At 40.8% G+C, this 21,788-nt stretch overlaps 1 protein-coding gene across 9 annotated transcripts in view; it reads left to right on the forward strand.

The window, feature by feature from the left end:
• MACF1 (microtubule actin crosslinking factor 1) overlaps nt 1-21,788 on the forward strand; it is a 401,452-nt gene that overhangs the window by 238,715 nt on the left and 140,949 nt on the right. For all 9 annotated transcript variants that reach the window (XM_053575600.1, XM_053575601.1, XM_053575606.1 and 6 more), the window contains 13 exons: nt 138-264; nt 1,148-1,331; nt 1,768-1,937; nt 3,554-3,732; nt 4,366-4,504; nt 5,151-5,344; nt 8,182-8,344; nt 9,389-9,472; nt 12,052-12,159; nt 12,356-12,454; nt 14,361-14,513; nt 14,816-14,904; nt 19,612-19,747. In XM_053575600.1, coding sequence (XP_053431575.1) covers nt 138-264; nt 1,148-1,331; nt 1,768-1,937; nt 3,554-3,732; nt 4,366-4,504; nt 5,151-5,344; nt 8,182-8,344; nt 9,389-9,472; nt 12,052-12,159; nt 12,356-12,454; nt 14,361-14,513; nt 14,816-14,904; nt 19,612-19,747 — 1,825 coding nt within the window. The remainder of the gene's footprint in view (nt 1-137; nt 265-1,147; nt 1,332-1,767; nt 1,938-3,553; nt 3,733-4,365; nt 4,505-5,150; nt 5,345-8,181; nt 8,345-9,388; nt 9,473-12,051; nt 12,160-12,355; nt 12,455-14,360; nt 14,514-14,815; nt 14,905-19,611; nt 19,748-21,788) is intronic.

The following is a 21,788-nucleotide window of genomic DNA, read 5'->3' on the forward strand; positions in this document are numbered from 1 at the left end:
CTATTTGATTTGTTGCCCTTTTTTGCACATCACATAAGTTCAGTTCTGCTAATACAATCTCATTTTGCTTTAGAAGGTTTCTAATGTGGAGCTTAAAATCTTCCAAAAGCTAATGTTGGGTTCTGTGTTCTTTCTAGGGTGGAACAGTCTTATCAGAAGGTGATGGCCCTTTGGCACCAGCTTCACGTTAACACCAAAAGCCTTATCTCCTGGAACTATCTGCGAAAAGATCTTGACCTTGTACAGACCTGGAACCTAGAAAAGGTAATTATGAAAAAAACATTACCCCAGGCTTACAACCTATTAGTAAGCTTTTAACAGAAGCTTTTTTCATTACTGTGAGACTTCGCACACAAATTTTGTTTTCTTTTTTTTTTTATTGTTAAATCATAGCTGTGTACATTAGTGCAATTGCCTGTACCCATTCTAAGTGCACACAAATTAAGTAGAGTCAAAGATAACTGTTTCAGAGTTAGGGATCTGAGGGTCTCACACACTGGAAACAATAGTCTGAATGGTAAAGAAAATTCCTAATCAAAATAAATAACATCTTTGGTCTTCTTGGCAAAGGGAGAAGGTTGCAGGCTTTTTGCTACTCTCTGGGTTAAGCACATCTCTTTGGCATGAGAGTATGTAGTAGGTGAATACTGGTGAAATAATGATTAAGAGTTATGTCTGGGCGGCACCTGTAGCTCAGTGGGTAGCGCACCGGCCCCATATACCGAGGGTGGCGGGTTCAAACCTGGCCCCAGCCAAACTGCAACAAAAGAAATCGCCGGGTATTGTGGTAGGCAACTGTGGTCCCAGCTACTACGGAGGCTGAGGCAACAGAATTGTCTAAGCCCAAGAGCTGAAGGTTGCTGTGAGATGTGATGCCACAGCACTCTACCAAGGGCGACAAAGTGAGACTCTGACTCTAAAAAAAAAAGAGTTATATCCAGTGGGGCACAAAGGGCGATTCTATGGTGCTGGTAGTATTCTGCTTCTTGATTTAAATGCTGATTAAATGAATGAGTTCAATGTATTAAAATCCACAAGTTTTCAGTTATGCTTTGTGTACTGCTTTGTATCTTAGACTTTAGTAAAAAGGAGGAAGATGGAAGATGTTATCATTGTGTTGCAATTTCTTCTGGCTTGTTCTCCCTAGGTCCGATCCTCTGCACCAGGGGAGTGCCACCAGGTCATGAAGAACCTCCAGGCTCACTACGAAGACTTTCTGCAGGATAGTCGTGACTCTGTGCTCTTCTCAGTGGCTGATCGCTTGCGCTTGGAAGAGGAGGTGGAGGCATGTAAAGCCCGCTTCCAGCACCTGGTGAAGTCCATGGAGAATGGTATGTGCATTGGGAGGAAGGAAAGAGAATGGTAGAAAGAGAGCCCTGCCAGGTGCAGCTAGACCCTTTGTATAGACTAGAAGGTGTCATCACCTTTTTCAATTTGAGTTGCTAAAAATTTGAGGTAGAGAAAAGCTTGTAGAGATAAATTCTCAAAATTAGATAGAAGTTGTTTTGATAATGCACTTGTTATTGCTAATCATCCTATCACATTTTCTTGTGACTATAATATGTTTAGATCCTCAAATTTTAGTATACAATGTGTGAAATGACAATCTGGGACAGAAGGTTCCCCAAATAAGGCGTAGCTTTCATTAGCAGGATGTCAGGTTGCTTACCCAGTAGTGCCGTCTGTTTTGCGGGTGGCCCTGTTTTCCTCAGGTTTGCCGATCTCAGCTGCATAGCTTACTGGGCTTCTATGCTTGTGCATTCACAGAGGACAAAGAGGAGACTGTGGCCAAGATGTACATTTCAGAGCTGAAGAATATTCGGCTACGCCTGGAGGAGTGTGAACAGAGGGTGGTCAAACGAATCCAGTACTTAGCCAGCTCTAGGGCTGACAAAGATGCCCGGCAGGACAATGCATTAAGGATTGCAGAGCAAGAGGTAAGCCCTAAGAATAAGGGGGTGCTGGTTGCAGAGTGAATGCCGTCAGAATTAATTGGCTGGCAAAAGAGTGTGGCTCGTAAGAAATGAAGCAAGAGACTGACAGTCTTACTCAGCATTTCTTATGTAAAGTCTATAAATGTCTTTTATTTATGGAGAAACATAATTTTAGCTTCACATGTATTGCTGACTGTTGATTAATTTCCTACAGAGTTGAGAAGGCAAACTGGTAAATCGTTCTAAGCAGTCCATTTGGACATGGTATTTTAAAATGGTGTATTGGCTCAGTGCCAGTAGCTCAAGCAGCTAAGGTGCCAGCCACATACACCAGAGCTGGTGGGTTCGAATCCAGCCTGGGCCTGCCAAACAACAATGACAACTACAACCAAAAAATAGCTGGGCGTTGTGACAGGTCCCTGTAGTCCCGGCTACTTGGGAGGCTGAGGCAAGAGAATCACTTAACCCCAACAGTTAGAGGTTGCTGTGAGCTATGACGCCACAGCGCTCTACCCAGGGCAACAGTTTAAGGCTATGTCTCAAAAATAAAAAATAAAAAAAAATGGTGTATTAAAAGATGCTGCGCTCTCTCTATCCCTTATATACCTGTGCTACTTTCATGGCATAGTTACCTTCAGGCATATAACTCAACACATGGAAGGAAGGACTCAGATTCTGATATCAGTTCTGATGTACACTCTGTCCGTGATTTTTGAATAAGTTACTCTCACTTTTACTTAGTTTCCTTTCTTATAAAATGGCAATTATAATGTCACATAGTTGTCTTGAAAGTTACATATAATGAGCTTGTTAAGTAATTAACCTGAAGTTTTAGGTCCAAAGGGCATTGGAATATGTAAGGGTGGGGTGGGCACTCAGGGAGGCCAAGGTGGGTGGATCACTTGAGCTGAGGAGTTCGAGACCAGCCTGAGAAGAGTGAGACCCCCATCGCTTAAAAAAAAAAAAAACGAAAAAATAATAGCTGGACATTTTGGCGAATGCCTGTAGTCCCAGCTATTCCAGAGACCGAGGCAACAGGATCGCTTGAACCTAAGACTTTGAGGTTGCTGTGAGCTATGATGCCATGACACTCTACCAAGGGTGACAAAAGAAGACTCTGTCTCCCCCACCCCCCAAAATAAATATATATATAAAATATATAGATCAATTATCAGTCTATGTCTCTTTCACATACACACAATCATGCATTCAAATGTATCTATCTTCCTCCAGTTTTAAACCTAGACTTAGATCTATAGTTGTATGCCACTATACCTAGCTAATGTTTAAAAAATTTGATAAAGTCAAGATCTCATTATGCTGCCCAAGCTGATCTCGAACTCTTGGCTTCAAGCAATTCTCCTGTCTCAGCCTCCCAGAGTTCTGAGATTGCAGGCCTAAGTCACCTTGCCTGGCCCTATTTTTACTTTTCAAAATTATTTTTAGAGATAAAATCTCACTCTGTTGACCAGTCTAAAGTGCAGTGGCACAGTTATAAGCTTACTTTAGCCTCCAACTCTTGGGCTGACGTGATCCTCCCACCTCAGTCTCCCAAGTAGCTGAGACCATAGGCATGTACCACCACACCTAGTTAATATTATGTGTCTTGTTTCTGGCAGCGTACCCAGGAGGATTTGCAGCAACTGAGGTCAGACTTAGATGCTGTTTCCACAAAATGCAACAGCTTTCTCAATCAATATCCATCTGGTTCAAGTGTCCCAACTTTGTGCTCAGAACTGAATCTGTTGGTGGAGAAGATGGATCATGTCTATGGTCTCTCTACTGTCTATCTGAATAAGTAAGTAAGCTGAAGTTTGGGGTCCAAAGGGCATTCTGATACGAAGAGGAAAGCCCTGGAGTATTTCATGAATAACGCAGACATCGCAGACCTTGAAGAGCATGTCCCCATGATAGTGTTGGCTTTAATTTCCAGGGATACGGATGGGGAGTTGATTTGCTGTGCTAGGACTCTTTTTGTACCTCATTTCAGTTTTATTAGATACCTCTGAAAATAATACTTAAAGGCATTATGAAAAAGGGAGATGAAAGAATAAAAAGAAAAGATTTCAGCTAAACTAGGTAATAGTCTTAGAAGTCTTCCCCCTATCCCTTTTTCTACACCTATGACTTGGAAGAGTAGCAGATCTTAGACTCTTCCCAGTGTCAACTGGGTTTCTGGCTGTGTGCCTCTTCTCCATGAGTTCACCACATGTGTGTGTCGCAGTACAAGTTAGAATTTTATTTTGATTTGGCTTAAATTAACAGCATATGTACCATGCTTTCTTGTTTTCACAAAACTCTGTCATCATCTAAAAATGGTGGAATTGATTTTGGTAGTTATGCTTTATGACCCTCTCTACAGCACTCTAGGTATATAATCTAACTCTGAAAATTTATTCGTTAATGAAGGAAGATGATTTCATCCCCACAGATTAAAGACAATCGATGTTATAGTGCATAGTATACAGGATGCTGAACTCTTGGTCAAGGGTTATGAAATCAAGCTGAGTCAAGAGGAAGCAGTGCCAGCAGATCTCTCAGCTCTGGAGTCCCATCGGTCTACGTTACGGGTGGGTTGCTCTAGTTTTCTTAGGAGGTTGACTTAACATAGCCATCGCTTTGGGTTAGTAGAGAAATGCAATTTTGAAAGCCATGACACTGATTTACATTTGCGTTTAAACTAAGCAGAATATCATATTTCATATATTTTAATATGTATTCAAAGAAGAAGGGACTGAGAAATATATATAGCTAGAAATGGAAGAGAAAGGACTATTTTTTTCTATTTATTTTCTCCCTTTTCTCTGTAGTAAAAGCATGGCTTAATCAGATACAATCAATGGTTATGCCGTAAGTTTGTAAAGCACTTAGCTATTATCTCATTTTATTCTTACAAGGTACTCTGTGAAGTGCTTAAGGAAAAATGTTTAGCTATAGGTGAGATTGTGTTTTCATAGTTCACAAGCACTGAAGCCAGGTTTGAAACACAAGTTCTTTGCACATTTCTCTATACCACCTGCTCTTGGCTTTCCAGTGTGGATCAGGAAAATGGAGACTGTGACTTGTGGAGGCATTTCTGGCACAAACATTCCAGGGTACGATTACAGATAAATACAGTGAAGCCAGCTGTAGACAATATCCTTGTTTCCTGATTGAGTCTGACTTCTTTTTAGTGTGGAAAATATTTAACCTGTTTCTGTGCTTATGTTTTTATAGCACTGGCTTAGTGATGTGAAGGACAAGAATTCAGTGTTTTTAGTCCTAGATGAGGAAATTGCCAAGGCCAAGGTAGTAGCAGAACAACTGAGTCGTCTGACACCAGAGCGAAACCTGGATTTGGAGCGCTACCAGGAAAAGGGTTCCCAGCTGCAGGAGCGTTGGCACCGAGTCATTGCCCAGCTCGAAACCCGGTGAGTGGTGGCCCCAAACTTTTTCATCCATTGGAATTTACGAACTAGATCTTAAGAAAAAATGGATACATCTGTGTATTCATGGGGCGGGGGGGGGGGTTCTCCCCGGCTAAAACTCCTATGCTCAAGCAATCCTCTGGTCTCAGTCTCCCAAGTAGTTGTGACTACAGGGTGCACCACCACGTTCAACTGATTTTTAAAAATTTTTTGTAGAGACACAATCTCTCTTCTTGCTCAGGCTGGTCTCAAATTCGTGACCTCAAGGGATTATCCCACCTGTCTCCCAGAGTGTTAAGATGACAGGTGTGAGCCCCTGCACCCAGCCTGTGTATTCATGTTTAAAGGCAGCAATTGATAGGGAGGGATAGAAATGTACACATTCTGCACAAGATAAGTGACAGAAAGATGGGACCACCAACCCCTGAGCAAAACAGAACTGAGACTTGTTTGGGGGTTTGAGGTTTGTTTGTTTGTTTGTTGAGACAGAGTCATACTCCACCACCCTGGGGTTGAGTGCCATGAGGTCATAGCTCACAGCATCCTCAACTCTTGGGCTCAAGTCATCTTCTTGCCTTAGCCTCCCAAGTAGCTGGGAATACAGGTGCCCACTACAACGCCTAGCTATTTTTTTTTAATTAAATCATAGCTGTGTACATTAATGCATTCATGGGGTACAATGTACTGGTTTTATATACAATTTGAAATATTTTCACCAAACTGGTTAACATAGCCTTTGCAGCATTTTCTTAGTTATTGTGTTAAGACATTTATATTCTACACTTAGTAAATTTCACATTTACCCTTGTAAGATGCACCATAGGTGTGGTCCACCAATTACCCTTCCTCCACTCATCCTTCCTCCCCCCCCCCCCTTCCCTTTCTCCTTCTTGGGCTATAATTGGGTTATAGCTTTCATATGAAAGCTATAAATTGGTTTCATAGTAAAGCTGAGTACATTTTTTTAGGAGATGGGATCTCACTCATGCTCAAGCTGGTCTCAAACTCATGACCTCAGGCTCCCAGAGTGTTAGGATTATTGGCATGAGCCACCACACTGGCCTGAGACTTGCTTTTGGATCAGCAATGATCCTGACTAGCAGTGCCTCTCCTGTGTCCCAGATCTTACCAGGTTGAGTCAGTGATGACAATCATTTGTTAATATGTAGACTTGAGAGGTAATCTGATAGTTTTTTAAAGGGACAGAACCTGGGTTCTGATCTCTCTTTTTTTTTTTTTTTTTTTTTTGATTCTTGGTCTGTTACCCTGATTAGAATGCAGTGGCATGTTCAAAGCTTACTGCAACCTCAAACTCCTGTGCTCAAGTGATCCTACTGCCTCAGCCTCCCAAGTAGCTAGAATGACAGGCATGTGCCATTGTATCTGGTTAATTTTTCCTTTTTTTATTTATTTTTTTTTTCATTTTTGTATTTTTTCATTTTTTGAGACAGAGTCTCACTGTGTCACCCTCAGTAGAGTACTGTGATGTCACAGCTCACAGCAACCTCAAACTCTTGGGGTTAAGCAATTCTCTTGCCTTAGCCTCCCAAGTAGCTGGACAGGCACCCGCCACAACGCCTGGCTATTTTTTTGTTGCAGTTGTCATTGTTATTTAGCTGGCCAGGGCCAGGTTTGAACCCGCCAGCCTTGGTGCATGTGGCTGGAGCCATAACCATTGTGCCATGAGCACTGAGCCTTTCTTTTTATTTTTTTATTTCAGATTATTATTAGGGTACATACGTTTTGGTTACATAATTTCCTTAAATATTTTAAATGAAAGTTGTAAGTGTGCCCTTCACCCAGAAAGTGTGGTGTGCATTGTACCATTAGGTGCGATAATTTTTCTATTTTTAATAGAGACTGGGGTTTTACCCCTGCTCAGGCTGGTCTTAAACTCCTGCCTTAAAGCAGTCCTCCTGCCTTGGCTTCCCAGAGTGCAAGGATTATAGGTATACACCACCGAGCCCAGCTCCAGTTTTTGTTTTACTCAGTTTGAATCCAACTATGAGCCCTTTTCATAGTGGAGCTTTGTAGCATTTCTTGCTTCCATTTCATTTGCTAAGTCAGTATTGTTTATCTCTGTTACTAGCAGTCCTGCCTTTGATAACAGATATGAATACGAAAGACAGAAACTACATCTTTCTGAGGCTAAACTGGGTAGGGAGGAGGGGTTTAGCAGCTCATATAAGTATAGATTGATTCTCTCTAATTGAATTACTGTCCTAAGGCTCAACTAACAGAAATGATGTAACTATTACTAGAAGTAACAGAAATTACTATTTTTCACTCCTACCTCTTTTTCTGCTAGAGAAATTATAGCAATTCATAAATCATAATTGTGGTACACTGACAGGTACCCTGTCACCAAGGTACAAAAGTATATAGCCAGTATTACCTTGTTGGAAACCCTGATAATCCTTGGCAGCCTAAGTGATAAATTTGAAAAATGATGCCAGACCACAAGGCAGTTTTCAGGGCTAGCACTGCATAACTTGTTTCTGCTCACTTTTTTCACCACAGGGCACCGGGTACATGTATAGGTCTCACTCAGCCTTGCATTGCTGTTCCCAGCACGCATGAGTAAAGATGAGTAAAGATGCGTTCTTTTTTTTGAGACAGAGTCTCACTCTGTTACTCTAGGTAGAGTGCCTTGGCATCATCATAGCTCACAGCAACCTCAAACTCCTGGGTTTGAGCAATCTTCCTGCTTCAGCCTCCCAAAGGATGTGTTCTTTGTAGTCAAGCCCAACTGGAAGCATGGGCTAAGGGTGGAATTGCCTTATTAACTGTACTGTATTTATACCAAGGTATGTGATGACAGTTTCCCATTGCTTCTCTAGCCAAACTGAGTTAGAGTGTATCCAGGAAGTTCTGGGAGATTACCGAGCCTGCCACAGAACTCTCATCAAGTGGATTGAGGAAACCACTGCCCAACAGGAAATGATGAAGCCAGGCCAGGCTGAGGATAGCAGAGTGCTGTCAGAACAGCTCAGCCAGCAGACGGTGGGTGTGGCAGTAACACAATTGAAGTTGCAGGGGAAAGATGTTAGTTTGTATAAAAGAAAATAAAATCACCCTCCAAATGACAAGACATTCCAAGCCACCTCTTCTTTAACAGGTTCAAGAAGGATGGTCTCAAGATACTGGTTTAATGTTTATGTTAGAGGACCTATAATGTCCCTTCAATCCTGAATTTGTATAACTATATATTGAAACCAGATGGATAGTTTAAACTAGGTGAAACTAGATGGACAGATTAAAATTACCTTTACTTTGTTTCTTTATAATACATTTTATTTTACAAGGTTTAGAATATGGGGATTTGAAAATCCAGGGAAAGCTGTGAGTAGGATAAAATTATTTTACTTAAAGCGTTTTTCTTGTGTTTCGTTTTAGCATTACGGTTATGTATGAGGCCTGGATTTACATTGCCTGGATCCCATTCCTTGCTCACTCTCCTACTATGAGCCCTTGAACAAATTACTTCCAGGGGTGGGGACCCTGCACCCTGAACACCACTCGTGGCCCTCCTGATCCCCAAGTGCAGCCCCTCATTTAAATCCAAACTTCACAGAAAAAAATCCCTTTATTAAAAGGATTTGTTCTGTAAACTTTGGATTCAGTCAAGACACACTCACAGATCCAGAAAGCACCTTGGTTGCAGATTCTCTTCTTCATTAATAAAACAGATGTAGTTCCGTATTTATTTAACCTACCCTGTAGGGATATTTTTATTAGGATGAGATGAAGTGATGCATGTAAAATACTTAGAACAGTGGTTCTCAAAAGTGTGGCCCTCTCCAGACCAACAGCATCAGCATCACCTGGGAACATATTAAAAAGGCAAGTTCTTGGACCCAACCCCAGACCTACTGAATTAGAAACTCTGGAGGTAGAACCCAGCCATCTATGTTTTAACTACCCTTCCTTGTAATTCTGATGCAGCTCAGCTAAGGTTTGAAGACCACTGCCTTAGAACATAGTAGATGCTCCGCTGTTTCAATGATGGTAATGACAATGATGATATTGTGCTACTTTGTTTCCTAGGACCTATTTGCAGAAATTGAGAGAAATCAGACAAAACTGGACCAGTGTCAAAAATTTTCCCAGCAATACTCCACTACTGTAAAGGTAATTTTGCCATATCCAAAGGGAGTAAAAAATATCTCTAGCTTAGGAAAGTCTGCATCGTCACTGTCAGTTCTGTTTCTAGACAAATTAAGCAGAGCTCTTAGGATAGAGGCTGGCAGTGAAGCAAAATATGTCCTTCCTGTGGCCCCATGCTGTGATTGCAGTAGTCTTTATTTTGTTGTTGTTGTTGTTGTTATTGCTTTTCAGATCAATATGAGGGTACAATTAGGTTAGTTTGTTTGCATTTGTAAGGTAAAGTCTCTGTTTGGACGACCATAGATAGGCCTCTTAAATTTACAATAGCAAAAGCAGAATGTTTGGGTTTTCTTCTCACAATAGTTATTATGATTTGGCTATAATATGCTTCTCACTTGTCTTTCCTATCTCTGAAAATAGTGTCACCATTTGTCTTAGTTGCTGAGGCAAAAACAAAAAAACAAGAATTATCCTAAATTCTTCTCTTTACTTTAATCTTTATATTCTCTGATGGCTGTGTCTTCAGTATGTCCCATGTCTGATTACCTCCCGTTACCTTCCCTCTGTCTCTCTACTTCACAGCTGTGTGATGAATTGCCTTTGGACTACTATAACACCTCCCAGCTAGGCTCTTGCTTCTATTCTTTCCCCTACCGACTATTTTTCCACACAGTAACCAGATTCCCTTTTTTAGAATAAACTTTATGTCCCTGAATCTTGATCATATCTTTTCATTATAAGCTACACTATAATTTTGTACATACCAAGAAAAAGGAAAGAAACTGCCAATTCTGTAACAAACCATTGATTGTAAGATATATTCCAATTTTATATATACTTAAATGTGGGGAAAGGATAGTCCTTATAATAAATAAAAAGTGGTAAATCAGATCATGTCGCTCTCTTGCTCAAAACTATCCAATAACTTCATATTATAGTCTTAATAAAATTCTAAATTCTATATGGTTTGTGAAGGCATGTATATGATTTATCCCTTTTCCTATTTCTCTTAAAACATGTTTAAAGGAAAATGACTTGAGATGATTATATTTTTGTTTGTTTAGACTGTGACTTGCCACTAGAATGTAAGGTGCAGAGGAGTGAGGTTTTTTCTTTTCTCCCTCGTCTGTATAGAGCTTAAAATAGTCACTGGTATATAGTAGATTGCTCAACAAATATTTTTTAATAAATACATTTCTTTAGTTAATAACAAAAGACTTGGTGTAAGAAAGACTTGAATTCAAATCTCAACTTCACCATTTTTTTTTTTTTTTTTTTTTTTGCAGTTTTTGGCAGGGGCTGGGTTTGAACCTGCCACCTCCAGCATTTGGGGCCGGCACCCTACCCCTTTGAGCCACAGGCGCCACTCATCCAACTTCACCATTTTCTAAACTTGAGACTTTGAGCAAGTGCTTAGCCTAAGTTTTTGTTGCTATCTTTGTAAAATGGAAACATTAATTACCTAACTGAATAATTGTAAAGATTAAATGACATATACATAGGACTATGCCGCCACTGCAAAGAAAAATTTTAATAGTTAATTACGATTTTGCTATAAATGTTATTTTTTTTTTAATGGGTTCCTTCAGGAAGTTGAAATTTCATGTTTTCCTTTTGCCCAAAGTTTCCTAAGTAGACAACAGAAGGAGAACATGCTAGGCAAAGCAACTGCGTAATCTAAGGCACAGAAGAATTAAAGTACATGATAACATGAGGACATAGCAAGTATCCTGGTGTAGCTGGAAGGTACACAAGGAGTAGTGACTATGGAAAAGGAGCAGGGAGGTTGGGGCCTTGTTGAGCTCTTTTGGCTTTCTCTTTTATTCTTGTTACTCAAATGTTGTCTTTGCACCAGTAGCATCAGCATCACCTGCAAGCTTGTCAAAAATACAGAATCTCAGACCTACTGAAGCAGATGCTATGTTTTAATAAGGTCCCCCCAATGATTCACATGCATTTTGGTGTTTGAAAAGCTCTGCTCTAAGTCATTGAAAGCTTTTAAATAGAATAACAATATAGTCATCTTTGGGTTTTAGGAAAATTATTCTAGTGGCCTGACAGAGGATAATTGGAAGTGAGACTAGAGGCAGTGAGAGTACGTAAGAGGCTACTGCACCCATCCGTGTGAGAAATGCACAGGGCCAGCACTCGGGCAGCACTCTCAGGGTCGTGAGGAGGCAGCAGAATAGCATAGTGAAATCAGAGCATTGCCTGGGGATTAGAAGACTGAGATTCTGCTACACATCCCTTGAGTTAATTAGGAAAATTCATGTCCCCTCTCTGGGCTCTAGTTATTTCGCATATGAGATGAAAAAATTGCTGAGTGAACAACATACTGTAACTCAGGAGTCTGCAAACTATGATCTAGCCCCCACACCTGTTTTTATATGGCCCATGAGAAATGGTTGTGAAAAGAATAATGTCAGCTGCTTTTGCCTACAGTGACAGAAATAGTATGGGCAGATATTTTGTACATGACTCTTTATAAGAAATGTTTCCTAACCTTCTGCCTAAATGGTCTCCAGAATGCTATGATTCTGTTGCATGATGCGTGTGAGCAATAAAGCCCTTAGTAACTATAGAGAAATTTCTTCCTTTCCTAGGACTATGAATTACAACTGATGACATACAAGGCCTTTGTGGAATCACAGCAGAAGTCCCCTGGCAAGCGCCGTCGCATGCTTTCCTCTTCAGATGCCATCACGCAAGAGGTGAAAGGGTGGGGAAGAAAATATGCCATTGTCTTCCCTTAAGGAAAGAGTCATTTGTCTGGCCTCACTTTTGTTTGTTTGTGGGGCTCACTTTTCTGTTGAGCATGAAACTCCATGAGAATTTTCCCTTATTTTCAACTATTTACATTTAGTTTTCTGACAGATAATTTATCCGAATTCTTCTTTTGAACTGTAGTTTATGGACTTAAGGACTCGTTACACAGCGTTGGTGACCTTAACAACTCAGCATGTGAAATACATCAGTGATGCACTCCGTCGGCTGGAGGAGGAAGAGGTGAGGATGATTAGGTTCTGGATTTTAATTGAAGGTATAATTAAAAATTCTTAGCCTGGCGCAGTGCTCCATGCCTATAGTCCCAACTACTTAGAAGGCTGAGGGGCAAGGATCACTTGAGCCTTAGAGTTTGAGTCTAGCCTGGGCAATGTAATGAGGCACCATGTCTAAAAAAATTTGTTTAAATCCTGTGCCTCGTTTATCAAAATTTAAAATATATACAGAGCCCTGATTGTTTGCAATAGTTATATTCTATAAAGTTGCTGCATTGGCAGATACTGAACCATTGCTCCTAACAGAAATAGAGATTTCGTTCCTTCAAGCCTCTGGTCATAATGCCTTTGTCAGTAGATCAGTGTACAACCTTGTTTTATGTGGGTTTTGTTTAAAGACAGTTTACCATATAATTGGACTCACTGACATTGAACTCATGGTAGTCAGCGTGTAACTCATGTCTGAATGAAGCTTATCTCACACACGTCACTTCCCAGTGAGGCACATCACAGCCTTTCTGTGTTTAGGAGCACTAGACAGCACCTTCACACTACTTGAAGCCATTTCAAATAGTGAAATCATGTTACGAATCAACAAAAATCATGAAAATGTGAAAACCATGCACTAAGTAGACTGTGAAAAGGACGCTTGTTAACAACATGAGAGCTGAAAAAAGAGGAGAGTGTCTCTTTGTTCTACCTCAGTTGGTAACACATACACTGGGCAACTAAAAAATTTTGCTGTTCCGTGCATGGTTGGGAGTGACCACAAAAGCAGCTCAGTGGGGTTACAAATGAATTTTAGTTAGTAGATGGAATTCACAAATACAGAATTTGTGAATAATAAGGACTGAATGTATGATATCCAGCACTTCCACCTCCAAGTATCTTACTTACAGGTATATAAGTACAAGAAGAAAAGGATATGGGCCGGGCATGGTGTCTCACACCTATAATCCCAGCACTGTGGGAGGCTGAGGTGGGAGGATCACTTGAAGCTAGGAGTTCAAGGTGCAGTGAGTTAGGATGGCACCACTGCACTCCAGCCCGGTCACATGACAGAGTGAGATCCTGCTCTCAAAAATAAATAATTAATTAAAGAAGATTAAAAAAATAAGGATTTGAACAAAAATTGAAAACTTCCAAATTCCATGTAGTAGAAAGCTATCAAGCTATTGAATGTAATGAAATAGATTTAGTGAATTGACATGGAAAGATTATAAATATATATTGTTTGGGGGGGAAAGTTATGACTGTAATGGGAATTTCAGTAAAAACTGGGTATACTAGAAAGATATAATATGGCATAGAAACAAGTTTATAAATATATCTCCAAATTTCTGGAGAAATAAAATTGAGCCACATATATTATGTATTTCAGGTTTATTTTAATTTGCGGTAATGAGTATATTATCTTTTTATAAGTATAAAAATCTTCTGTCTTTGCAAAATAAGTTTCCACATAGTCAATCACTCTTAGAAAAGCTGTTGAAAACTTTAACCATACCATCTTTTGCTGATCTAAATTAGCATGCCTTCCTTTATGTCAGTGCCTACCTGGTATAATCTCTATAGCATCAGTCCCCTCACCTGTAAACTTATAAATTATGAAAATGAATAAGATGCTATATGTGAAGGACTATTAAAAAAATCATCAAATAACTATTGTATATCTATCATGTAGAAAACAGTGCTTTTTTTTTTTTAAAAGGTGTTAAATGTAGGTATAACAAATTTAGCCATTATTATCAGAATGACCCCTGTGAGCATTGGTGCTGTCTGAGTAAACTTGAGGTTATTTTCACTACCTACGTATTTAGGTAATTTTCATATCTGTTTTAATAAATCTGAAGTCTTGCCAATCAGATAACTAAGATTTTGCCAGGATGCTGATTTTCTATTTTCTATTGTAGAAAGTAGTAGAAGAGGAAAAACAGGAACGTGTGGAAAAAGTTAAAGAACTGTTGGGCTGGGTGTCTACGTTAGCAAGGAATACACAAAGAAAAACTACCTCATCCCAGACCAAAGAATCAACAGACATTGAAAAAGCTATTTTGGAACAGCAGGTGAGTAGAAGGTCCATCTCTGTCTACCTAGGCAAAATAATATATGCTAATGCATTAGGTGGAATAATATAAGTCACATATGGGCCATTCCTGAAGTGATTATTTCCTGAGTAAATGCTAACTCTTAGGACTTAAAGAAACTTTAAAAGTCATCTTATTTGTACTTCCACCTTTTTAATACAATAATTTCACCCAAGCTCCAGTTTTTTCCTGGGATTTTTAAAAACTTAGTTCAAATATAATAATTTTTGACTCTTAATTCTTGGGTTTTGAAGTTTTTTCTCTTTATTTGTACTACATAGGTTCTAGCAGAAGAGTTGACAACCAAAAGAGAACAAGTATCTGAAGCCATTAAAACTTCACAGATCTTCTTGGCTAAGCATGGTCATAAGTGAGTATAAAATGAGATATTATGGCACATCTGGGAACCCTGCTCTATCTGGCTAAAACTTAGAGTCATGATGAGAATTCAAGCTGTAGAATTCAGGGGAAGAAGAACCAGTGCTTTGGGAGGCCCAGGTAGGAGGATCTCTTAAGATCAGCCTGAACAACGTTGCAAGACCCTGTTGCTACAGAAATAAAGAAAAATTAAGTGGTCCTGGTGGTATGTGCCTATAGTCCTAGGAGGCTGAAGCAGGAGAATTGTTGGAGCCCATTAGTTTGTGGCTGTATTGAGCTGTGGTATGCCACTGCACTGCATTATGGGTGACGGAGTTAGATCCCATCTCTTTTGTTTGTTTGGTTGGTTGGTTTTTTTCTTTTTTTTTTTAGAGATAGTCTCACTTTATCATCCTGGTAGAGTACTCTACCACAGCATCACAGCAACCTCAGCAACCTCCAACTCCTGGGCTTAGGCTATTCTCTTGCCTCAGCTTCCCAAGTAGCTGGGATTACAGGTGCCCACCACAACACCTGGCTATTTTTTGTTGCAGTTTGGCCGGGAACGGGTTCAAACCCGCCACCCTTGGTATATGGGGCCAGTGCCCTACCCACTGAGCCACAGGCACTGCCCTGTTTCTTTGGTTTTCTTGGAGACAGAGTCTCAAGCTGTCACCCTAGGTAGAGTTCCATGGTGTCACAGCTCACAGTAACCTCAAATTCTTGAGCCTAAGCAATTCTCTTGCTTCGTCCTCCCAACTAGCTGAGACTACAGGCACCCACCACAATGCCCGGCTATTTTTTGGTTGTAGTTGTCATTGTTTTTTTGGCAGGCCCGGACTGGATTCAAACCCGCCAGCTCTGGTGTATGTGGCTGGTGCCCTAGTAGCTGAGCTACAGGCACCGAGCCTAGATCCCATCTCTTAAAAAGATAAAAAATAAGAAAAAATAGGAGGAACTTTATGTACTGAACCTCAAGGACAAAAGGAAAGAAATAATAAGATAAAGGCCCCAGAGGATGTGGGAGAGGATGAAATTTATCATTGGGTTGAAAGTATAACCTTAAATGGGGTGGGGGAGAGGAGGAGATTAGGAAACTTGTAGATAGAGAGGTAAATTTGTCAGGAATGAAGCCAGAAAGTTAAAAAATTAGTGCCCAATGGTCTTGATTTTTCTCCTCCCCTCAATCCCCTCTTTTCCCTGTTCTCACTGTATCACCTGCACTATAGTGCAGTGGCATCATCATAGCTGACAGCAACCTCAAACTTAAAGTCCTCCCAAGTAGTCAGGACTATAGGCATATACCACCATGCCTGGTTAATTTTTCTATTTTTTATAGAGATGGGGTCTCACTCTTGCTTAGGTTGGTCTCAAATTCCTGGCCTCAAGCAATCCTTCTGCCTTTGCCTTTCAAAGTGCTATGATTATCATCGTGAGCTACCTTGCTTGGCCTGTATTTTCTTTTTTCCTTTTTTTGGCGGGGGGTGGGCTGGGGTAGGGAGACAAAATCTCAGTCATCCTGCTGGGTGGACTGCTGTGGTATCATAACTCATAGCAACCTAAAACTCTTGGGCTCACGCGATCCTGCTGTCTCAGCCTCCCAGGTAGCTTAGACTGCCTGGCTAGTTTTTCTATTTTTATTAGAGGCAGGGTCTCACACTTGTTCAGGCTGGTCTTAAACTCCTGAGCTCAAGCAGCCTACCTGCCTTGGCCTCCTAGAGTGCTAGGATTACTGGCATGAGCCAATGTACCCAGCTATATTTTCTTTTTGAAATAGGTGTGCTGAAAGTTAGGGAGTTGCTGAGGACAAAAGAGGGGCTTGGCTGGGAACTTAATAGAGGATTGTCAGGAAGTATTTAGGCCCTGTTGTGGTTAGAAACCAGTATGGTCTATCTGGTTGTGGGATTTTTCCCCTCACTAGATATACTTAGTAGCCTGGGTGTGGAAACAGGAAAATCCAATGGTTTGGCTGATTTGGGGTTGGGGTTTTATCAGGTGAGTAGAGAGTATAAGAGTAATGGTAAGGAACTGATTAAGATGATGAACTGTGGAATCTGAGCTCTAAAGAGAAGAAATTGAAAATCATAGAGAGGACTGACAGATTAAGGGAAAATGGAGGAATCAAGGAAGGCTTTGGAAGCGTTAGTGAGTTATTATTATTATTTTATTTTTTTTTTTGTAGAGACAGAGTCTCACTTTATGGCCCTCGGTAGAGTGCCGTGGCCTCACACAGCTCACAGCAACTTCCAACTCCTGGGCTTAAGCGATTCTCTTGCCTCAGCTTCCCGAGTAGCTGGGACTACAGGCGCCCGCCACAACGCCCGGCTATTTTTTGGTTGCAGTTCGGCCAGGGCTGGGTTTGAACCCGCCACCCTCGGTATATGGGGCCGGCGCCCTACCGACTGAGCCACAGGCGCCGCCCGCGTTAGTGAGTTATTAATGCATAGTTCTAATATAAATCATTATCGTTCATTCGGGGAAACATAATGTAGAATGAAAAAAGCAAGTTTCAGGATTCACCAGATTTAAGAAGTGATTATAGCTGGGCATGGTGTCTCACAGACGTGAGTCTTCACTGTGTTGCCCTCGATAAGAGTGCTATAGCGTCACAGCTCACTGCAACCTCAAACTCTTGGGCTTAAGAGATTCTCTTGCCTCAGCCTCGCAAGTAGCTGGGACTACAGGCACCCGCCACAATGCCTGGCTGTTTTTTTGTTGCAGTTGTCATTGTTGTTTAGCTGGCCCAGGCAGGGTTCGAACCATCAGCATCAGCGCTTGTGGCCAGCGCCATAACCACTGTGTTACGGGCGTCAAGTCAGGACTGATTCTTAATGTTTTGTAGAGGAAGTTCAATTCCTTTCTTAAATCTCCAATTTGAATTCTTTGGATGCTGCCCTAATTTTATAAAGCGAATACAGGTAAAATTATTTAAATCTTTAGAATGGTACCTACCACATTTTGAAATGAGAATTTAAAAAGCCAGAAAGGCCTACCTTTTGTAGCAATGTCTTTCTGTATAAAAAATGAACAAGGACATAAAAAGCAGCTTTCTTTTAATAAAGATGTTAAAATGAGCCTCCCAAGTAGCTGGGACTACAGGTACCTGCCACAATGCCTGGCTGTTTTTTTTTTTTTGTAGAGACAGAGTTTCACTTTATGGCCCTCGGTAGAGTGCCGTGGCATCACACAGCTCACAGCAAACTCTAACTCCTGGGCTTAAGCGATTCTCTTGCCTCAGCCTCCCAAGTAGCTGGGACTACAGGCGCCCACCACAGCGCCCGGCTATTTTTTGGTTGCAGTTCAGCTGGGGCCAGGTTTGAACCCGCCACCCTCAGTATATGGGGCCTGCGCCTTACCGACTGAGCCACAGGTGCCGCCCATCGCCTGGCTGTTTTTGTTTCAATTGTCATTGTTGGTTAGCTGGTGGGAGGCCAAGGTGGGTGGACTACTTGAACTCATGGTTTTGAGACCAGCCTGAGTAAAAAAAGAAAGATCCTATCTCTACTAAAAATAGAAAAACTGAGGCAAGAGGATCACTTGAGCCCAGGAGTTGGAAGTTGCTATGAGCTATGATGCTACGGCACGCTACCCAAGGCAATAGCTTAAGACTCTGTCTCAAAATTAAAAAAAAGAAAGTGATTACTTCTAGGGAAAAAAAGGAAAGGGATAAACTTGGCGACAAATACACAATCGATTTTAATTTTATATGTCATGTCTTATCTCTCAGAAAAGGATCTAAAGCAAATGTGATAAAATAGTAGAATATCTTATAGTTGGGTACCATGTAAATAAGAATTTGTTATTTTCTTCTGTCTATTTGAAATATTTTATTTTTAAAAGCGTATAGAGATTGGCGCCCATAGCACAGTGGTTACAGCACCAGCCACATATACTGAATTTGGCATGTTTGAACTCGCCAGCTAATCAACAATGAAAACTACAACAAAAAACAGCCAGGCATTGTGGCAAGTACCTGTAGTCCCAGCTACTTGGGAGGCTGAGGCAAGAGACTCTCTTAAGCCCAAGAGTTTGAGGTTACTGTGAGCTGTGATGCCACAGCACTCTATCGAGGGTGACATAATGAGACTCTGTCTCAAAAAAAAGAGTATGGCTTGGCACCCGTAGCTTAGTGGTTAGGGCACTGGCCACATGCACCAGGACTGGTGGGTTTGAACCCAGCCCAGACCTGCTAAACAACAATGACAACAACTAAAAAATAGCCAGGCATTGTGGCAGGTGCCTAGAGTCCCAGCTACTTGGGAGGCTGAGGCAAGAGAATCACTTAAGCCCAAGAGTTTGAGGCTGCTATGAGCTATGATGGCACTCGACTGAGGGTGACATAGTGAGACTGTCTCAAAAAAAGAGAGAGAGAGAGAGAACAGGTATAGAAGGAGTAAAGAAAAATAAAATTCGGAAGTATGGTTATAATCGTATAATGGATTCGTGAAGTCTAAGATTTCAGAAGTAGGATGATTTCAGATGATGGCAGAGTCCACGTCTGTCTTGCGTGGATGGGGTGTAAGCATAGGGTGCCATAGCATTGACATCACCAAGAGTCATGTCTTGATTTGAGATAGACAGTGAGACGCCAAAGTCTTCAGTGAATATGGAAAACTGATGAGATAATTCATTCAAGATGACGTGGTGATTTTGAAGCAATTGATCAGAGTTTGGAGAATGGTTTTTTTTCCTAAACAATCGTTAATGCTTCATCATCTAGGCTCTCAGAAAAAGAGAAGGAACAGATATCTGAGCAGTTGAACTCCCTGAGCAAGACTTATCGTGACCTCTGTGATGGTTCAGCAAGCCAGCTTCAGCAGCTTCAGAGCCAGCTAGCTCAGCAGACAGAACAAAAGGTACTTTGAGTTTTTATCGCCAATGTTGGGAGGGTACCTTCTGAATGGTGTAAAAGCAGCTTTGCTGATTGAGAGTCATGATCACTAGCTTTCCATGACCGATGTGACTTAATTTTTAACCTCACCTTAGCAGCCATTTGTCTTGTGTTTCTTCACAGGGGTTCCATGATGTGTTGGTCAGTCCAAAACACTAAAAGGCACTTAGGACCAAAACTTTAGATCTGGTTCACCTTTTCTGTCTTTTGTCATTTTGTGACAGACAGCAGTCAAGGAGAACATAAATTCTATATTATGTCTGATCAAAGGGCAATTACTCCTTTGTGGCATTGTCACTCAAAAGTTAACATCCAAGAGTTCTAGATATTAAGAAGAAAAAGCTCTTCCCTCCATACAGTGAACAATGAGAAATGTTCGTTTCCAAAGTAAACTGGTGGATTAGTTTCACTGACTGAGACGCTGGTTCCCCTTACCCATAGTCATCTCATCATGTGGCATCTTTACCAGTTCCCTCTCCATGTTCATCCCTGGACCATATGAAAGTCATAGTTCCTGCTGGTTGTCCTGAGTTCTTCCTGGATACGTGTGTGTGTATGTGTACACTTACCATGTTACATACATGTGTCTCTGGGATATATATGTGTGTTTGCCTGCTTATTTCCTATGTTGTGAAGCAGTGGCCAACTTATGTGGGGCAGGCCGAAATTTATCCTCATGCAATAATCAAATTAGGTCCATATGATGCTCAAAATGATATTCAGACAAAATATGCCTTGACTCTGGTCCTTGGATATAGAATTTGTTCAGCAGGAGCTAGAGTTGACCAGAAGACAGAACCAGCTGTAATTTGATGGTATATTTCCAAAAAGAATGTGCTGGTGTAGCAGTCTCTATGTAAGGTAGCCCACTTGTACTGGCTTGTTGCTTCACCATATAAGGGAGTGCGTGAAAAGTTTTAACAATTGCTTGCCGAGAACTGAGAACATCCGGTTCTCATTTTGAAAGGTTGAGAAAGGAAGAAAGACAAGCTTCTGAGCACCACTACATTGAGCATGATGTGTCCCCTGTACCGTTTGTGTGTTTCATGTGAAGTATTGTTCTGATTAACTGACATCCTTGCTTACAAGTTTCACTAACCCTTTGGAGTTTAAGCACAAATGCACAAAGGGAAAAGAGGACGACCTGTTTGGGGTTCTTTTTTGCAAAAAACAAACAGTCGCATGCTGGACGCTAACACCAAGCTTACACTGTGTGTGTGACACGGCTGAGCTGCTCCATAAGGCTCTATCTCTTATCTGCCCAAGGCGTGCCCTGCAATTCTGGTAAGTAGAAGCCTTTTTTTATGTTTTCTTTCCTCTTCTCCCTCAGTCTTTTAATGCTTGTTTAGGTCAGAAAGTCCATGTTTGTTTGGATTGAAATGGATATTTCTCTGGATTACTTCCCAGCACAGTGCTTCCTCTTATCCTCCAACTATGAGGGTGCTGTAAGGAACAGTGTGGTGTTCTCTTTGGCTAGACTCTAGGCCTTTCTTCAATGTCAGCATTTCTGAGACTCCATGAATCTCACCAAAGAAATTAGAAGGTTTCAAAAGAATGTTTTTCTTTGTCATATTGTCTGTTTCTGAATAACCTTTACAAATTTACACAGATTTTCTAAAAGGAATGTTTTAGGTATCTCAAAGAGTTGTATGCCGTTGAGCTTTTTCCTTCAATCTCTATAAAGTAGACACATAGTGAATTCATATAACACATTTACACATTCATATAACACATTCACATATACACATTTATCTTACACAAATTGAACTCTACATTCTTGGTCAGAAAACAAAGGGGCAAGGGAAACAAATAATACTTTAAATACTGTGGAGAAGTCTGGCAGTTATTCCTTTAATTGAACACATACAATGAAGTGGAGATGTGAACCAAATCTGCCGTTCTTTCATTTGATCAAGCTTGAAATTCTTCGTATATATTTTCAAAATATGGGTGGGAAATGGCTTAATGATTTTAAGGGTTTCCTTATTATATATCTATTTATTCAT

The sequence above is a fragment of the Nycticebus coucang genome, chromosome 22 (genome assembly GCF_027406575.1).
Source record: "Nycticebus coucang isolate mNycCou1 chromosome 22, mNycCou1.pri, whole genome shotgun sequence".
NCBI lineage: Eukaryota > Metazoa > Chordata > Mammalia > Primates > Lorisidae > Nycticebus > Nycticebus coucang.